The sequence below is a fragment of the Chenopodium album genome, chromosome 5, assembly GCF_948465745.1.
Source record: "Chenopodium album chromosome 5, dcCheAlbu1.1, whole genome shotgun sequence".
NCBI lineage: Eukaryota > Viridiplantae > Streptophyta > Magnoliopsida > Caryophyllales > Amaranthaceae > Chenopodium > Chenopodium album.
The window spans coordinates 14,717,949-14,723,182 of NC_137838.1; the positions used below are offsets into that span (position 1 = coordinate 14,717,949).

General features: G+C 35.9%; 1 protein-coding gene across 1 annotated transcript; it reads right to left on the minus strand.

The window, feature by feature from the left end:
- Window positions 1–1,334: 1,334 nt before the first annotated feature.
- Window positions 1,335–4,061, minus strand: LOC145632643 (disease resistance protein RGA2-like). The gene is made up of 5 exons (XM_081684992.1): window positions 3,876–4,061; window positions 3,393–3,791; window positions 2,705–3,290; window positions 2,110–2,658; window positions 1,335–1,657 (listed from the first exon to the last, which is right to left on the minus strand). Exons 1-5 carry the CDS (start codon window positions 4,059–4,061, stop codon window positions 1,335–1,337), a joined length of 2,043 nt encoding a protein of 680 aa, XP_081541118.1.
- Between the last annotated feature and the right edge of the window lie 1,173 nt (window positions 4,062–5,234).

Here is a 5,234-nt window from a genome sequence, read left to right on the forward strand (position 1 = left end):
GCCCTGATCACAAGACTGTAACTACTTAAAAGTGTCGATTGCTTTGTTGAAGACGGTATAGAGCAAATGTTGGTGTTGTGGTAATAAAAGTTTGGCCAGATACTGACATCCATACAAAAGCTCCATCTTAGACTCGCAGTAGAAATGTGCATTACCCTGTCAAGAATGAGCATCACTATTAATTTTTTGTTTTTATAAAAGACATGAATGCTATTGGAGGCTATGTAATGAGATTTTATGATAGCAAGTGTAAATTAGTAAAAATATTTGAATTTCCTCAAAAAAATAAAAAAAAAACAAATATTTTAATATAAAGAACAAAGATTTATATAAATAATTAATTTCCACAAGAGAAAAACGTCAAGTGTTTAACAACATCCATCATATTTTTTTTCACATGAGAATAAGAGATAGCTCAAGTTGTTATAACTTGCCTCTCGATTCCAGGAAATCTTGGGACTCACTAAACACCAAAAAAATAAAGTATTATTTTTTCCGCATCAGTTACCTAGTTATTAAGAGTATTAAACAATAAAATAGAAAGTTTTTTAAAAAGATAAAATGATATGTTACCTTGACTCCATGAGTACTATGTTATGTTGTTGATGATGGTACACTTCAAAAATCATAAATACGCATATTCGGGATGTGGCATATTTTGGGCCAGTCTTTCCCGTCTGATTTCCGACATCTTTTCTTGAGCTCAGGGGTGGGCATTATTATTTGAAGTTTAGTGAGCGAGGTAAGGAAGCGCATTTCTTCTGGCAATGATTTAAGTTCAGAGCATCTAGTAAGAAGAAAGGATTGAAGGGAGGTCAAGTACTGAATACCCTTTGGCAGCATTACCTCTTCGAAATCACATATTTCCAGGGCAGAAAGAGAGTGAAGACATCTCCACGGTATCTCTTCTATATTGTATGATAATTTGAGGAATTTAAGGTTAATGAGATACTCCATTCCCAAGTTCTCTAATCCCCCGCAATCACTAATATCGAGATTTTGAAGAGAAGAAGCGCAACATCGAAATACCTCCCTAATTGTTCCCAAGTTTTCTATTTCAGCCAATAGGATATATACAGTGCTTCCCACAAACTCTTTACCTAAAGAATTGAAAATGCATGTATTGTTTGTACCAAAACTCTCCAAAGAGATTGAATTGATTTGAACTCTGCCTACTTTCATACAATCTGCCAGTGCTTTATTGACTCCATAAAGATGCAAGTCTTTTACAAATGGACATGGAGGAATGTAGGTTAATCTCTCGCAATATTGAATTTTCAATTCACAGAGATGAGGAAATGACGGAATAAAAACATATTCCTTCTCCATCAGTCTTATATCCCTCCAGGCCACCATCCCTTTAATGCTGGCATGTGTTGTAGTGCTAACTTCTCAAGAGATGGGAAGAATTTCGCTGATGGAGATGGTGCATCGAACGCTATATACTCCACATTCTTCAGATTATGGATGTGAAGATACTTGAGATGGCAAAGTTGTCTCAACGGTGATGGTAGATACTGCAACTCCTTACATCGTTTCAACTGGATACTCACAAGCCCCGACGCCCAACTATGCAATTTGGTACCACCATAACTACGCAATGTCAACTCATGAAATTGGGAATTTAAGAACAGGCTCTCCAGCAATGTCTCTTGACCTTATTTCTGATAAGAATCAAGTTTAAGCCTTAACTTTAAAGAGTTGAGATCTACTAACATGCGGTCATTCACTAGCACATTGTTTAAGTTCGCATAATGTTTAACATAGATTTAACCCCTGAGATTATTGATAAGAGCTATCAAATCTCTAAGATTGCCTTTTTCATCTTGCTTCAGATCATCATCATCCCCACACATTATAAACATCGTTAGTGTGTTAAGATATGTTAATTTACCCATCCCTACTGGCATAAAAATCAGGCGTTCACATCCATATATATCCAACACCCTAAGATTTACTAATTTGCTTGTGTCCTCTGGTAACTCTTTTAATTTCCTGCAATTAAACAATTCTAATGTTTGTAGATTATGAAGCTTGGTGATCGATTTAGGGAGCATCTCCAATTCATCATTTTCTGATAGATTAAGGTACCGCAAGTGTAATATTTACCTAGTGTATCTGGTAAGTTTCCAGTTGTTAATGATTTCTGCAAATTCAACACCCTAAGATTTACTAATTTGCCTATGTCTTCGGACAACTTTAGTTTCCCACAATTATACAATATTAATGTTTGTAGATTGTGAAGGTTGGTAATCGATTTATGGAGCATCTCCAAATTAACATCTATAATTTCTAGGTACCTCAAGTGTAATAATTTACCTAGTGTATCTGGTAAGTTTCCAATCCTCAAAGATGTCCACAAATATAATACCCTTAAACGACTACAATTTGAAATAATTGAATCCACATCACTAGTTGTGAATACAAAATACTTTAAATAACAGGTACGTAATGTTTTAGTTGGACAATAATTTGAGCGAAACCAGGTAGTCAGACCTTCATTATTGTCAATGTATAGATGACGAGCTTTCCCTTCAAAATCAGTTGTACAAGCTGTCAATGTCAATGACTCTTTAGCTGCTACTTTTCTAGCAAGCTCATGCATGAGATCATGCATTTTAAATGCATATACTTCACCAGAACTGTTCCTATAAATGTCTTGGAAAAAAACATCTATGAAATAAAATTGACACATATCTTTCACCGACATCTTCCATGCTCTCATTTTTAGCACTTGGAACAAGATATCCTTGTGCCATCCAGAGACGAATCAACTGTGTTTTATCAATGCCATAGTCCTCAGGGAAGAGTGAGCAAAAGCTAAAACAACTTTTTAATTCAGGAGCAAGGTGATAATAGCTAAACATCAATGTTGGCATTATGTCACCCTCACCATCACACATGTTAGCCAAATCATTACTTTTCAACGATAGCCAAGCTGCTTTATCTTGATTACGCAACAAACTGGCCATAACCCTTATGGAGAGAGGCACATTGGCACATTTTTTCAAAATATCTCTTCCTATCTCAACAAGGTCAGTGACGGTTTCGTATTCCCTATCTTTAAGTGATATTTTCTTAAACAATTCCCAAGATTTCTCGTTTGAGAGACCTTGTAAATCATGTATTTGACATTTCCCAATAGCTTCTGCCACTTTTTTGGTGCGGCTAGTCACTATAATCCTAGTTCCCTTTCCACCTAAAATCAAGAAGTTTCTAAGCTCATCCCATTTTCTACCATTCTCAGACCATACATCATCTAAAACAAGCAAGTACCTTTTCCCTTCTATCTGATTTCAGACATTTCTCTGGAGATCCTCAAATTTAATCTCCTCCATACTAATCATCTTACCTAGGATATCTTTCGTGTCAAAATTCAAAGACACACAAACCCAATACATATTTTCTTTGAATGCTTCTTTAATCCTATGATCATTGAACACAAGTTGGGCAAGTGCAGTTTTTCCCAACCCCCCAATCCCTACAATAGTCACAAAAGAAATATTTTTCTCCGAGTCATTTTTTAACAACAAATTCACTATGGCCTCCTTGTCAGCATCTCTCCCAATAATATCCTGTTCATATACATAAGAACAAGTTTCCTCTCTAGTTTTCACAGGCTTATACAACTCACTAAACCCAAAATCCCTACGGTTTTTAGCCAAGCTATCCAACTTCTCCCTAAGATTCTTAATCTCATTTGACTTATCAAAAGCAAATATGAGTTGGTTATTAGAGGAGAAGAAGCGGCGTACCTTCTTCATAATCTTACCTCCAGGCATTCCTTTCAACTGATGAGCAATGGTGTTGAATTCATCCAACAGATCATCAGCATCATAGACAGCATCCTTGAGGTTTTGGACCTAGTACTGGACTTCATTTGTGAGCTCCTGGCACTTGGAATCGGCATCTAGGAGGCACTTGTTGATGATTTCAACAGTTTCGAGCAACTTCTCAAGCTCAGATTCATATTTAAAGACGGAGCATAGCTTTCGCACTTCTGCACACTGTAACGTCGCAAATAACGTTTGAGCAACAGTGAGAGAAGTAGCAACATCCATGTCACAGTAAAGTTTTCAAGAAGACAAAGCAGGAAAAGGATGATGAAGCTAACAAGTATAGAATGATCAATGTTCTTTTTGTGGTTGGTGAGAAATGCGAGCTCTATGTCCGTCTATAAATAAAGGGTAAACCTTAGCTTTTACGAGTACATAGGAAGCTTAGCGGTCATTTTAAAACAAACAGAAAGAAATAATCAGTTTAACATTTTAAAACTTCATTCACATGTAGTTGGACTGTCCAACGCAAAATTCATGTTCATCTTTATGATGAACAACATTTGTTCATCATAAGGGTAATTTCGGGACTGGCTTATGTGGCAAGGGCCTTTTTCGTAATTTTGTATTTCCTTACGTGTATTATTTGCGAAGTTGGCAATGTCCACTTGGCGTATTACTTAAACGGCGTCATGTCTTACCTCACTAACGGCGGTTAGGGTCTTTGACTTCTGTTAAAATTCTGGATCTGGGATTTTTTTGAATCGTCTATTTGGTACTGGTACCAATTATATACTATTATCTCTTTATCAAGCAACTCCCTCCATAGTAGCTGCGCAAAGTTGGTGGTTAATTCTGTACCAATAGCAAAAGTGAGTAATTATATTCCTATTACCGCTATTTATTCGCTTTGATTTAATATTAGTTCAATAAGTAGGATCGAAATAAGTGTTATAATTGATTGCAATTGTCGGCTGTTAATGCCATTTACAAATGTTATATGAAATTTAACGTGATTGGAATATGCAAGAGCACATTTAGTTTAATTCCCGATATTTAGCGCTTCAGACTGTGTTTTTAATTCCCCCCTAAATAAACTATCTGTTTCATTGTTTTGTTATTATTTTGGAAATGAATTTAAATCTTATGCATTATTGGTATTCAAATTGTTTGGGTTTTGGGCAAGTAGTGTCGAGTACGCGAATTGGAGAAGCGATGGATTGTCATGGAGAAGAGGTATGGTCCTACTTAATCGATGATATTTGTCGCAAATTATTTGACGGATTAAATTGGTTTTGATTTGGTCCTGGTTGTTCTAACTTCTAATGGCATATCAACGGTTGTCGTAATCCACAGGTATCTGGTTGTGGGAGAAGTCTGAATAAATTAATATCATTACATCACGGATTATTTAAGGTAAATTTAGATGGTAATTTTTTTGGTAACACAAGTATGCAA

What these genes read in the sequence shown, in the direction of transcription:
- LOC145632643 (XM_081684992.1), bottom strand. Translation starts at nt 4,061, where the DNA reads ATGGATGTTGCTACTTCTCTCACTGTTGCTCAAACGTTATTTGCGACG. An exon ending in TCAAAGAAAATATGTATTGG is followed by an intron (nt 3,291 to 3,392) that starts GTTTGTGTGTCT and finishes GTCTGAAATCAG; the next exon opens with ATAGAAGGGAAAAGGTACTT. An exon ending in TGAGAGCATGGAAGATGTCG is followed by an intron (nt 2,659 to 2,704) that starts GTGAAAGATATG and finishes TTTTTTTCCAAG; the next exon opens with ACATTTATAGGAACAGTTCT.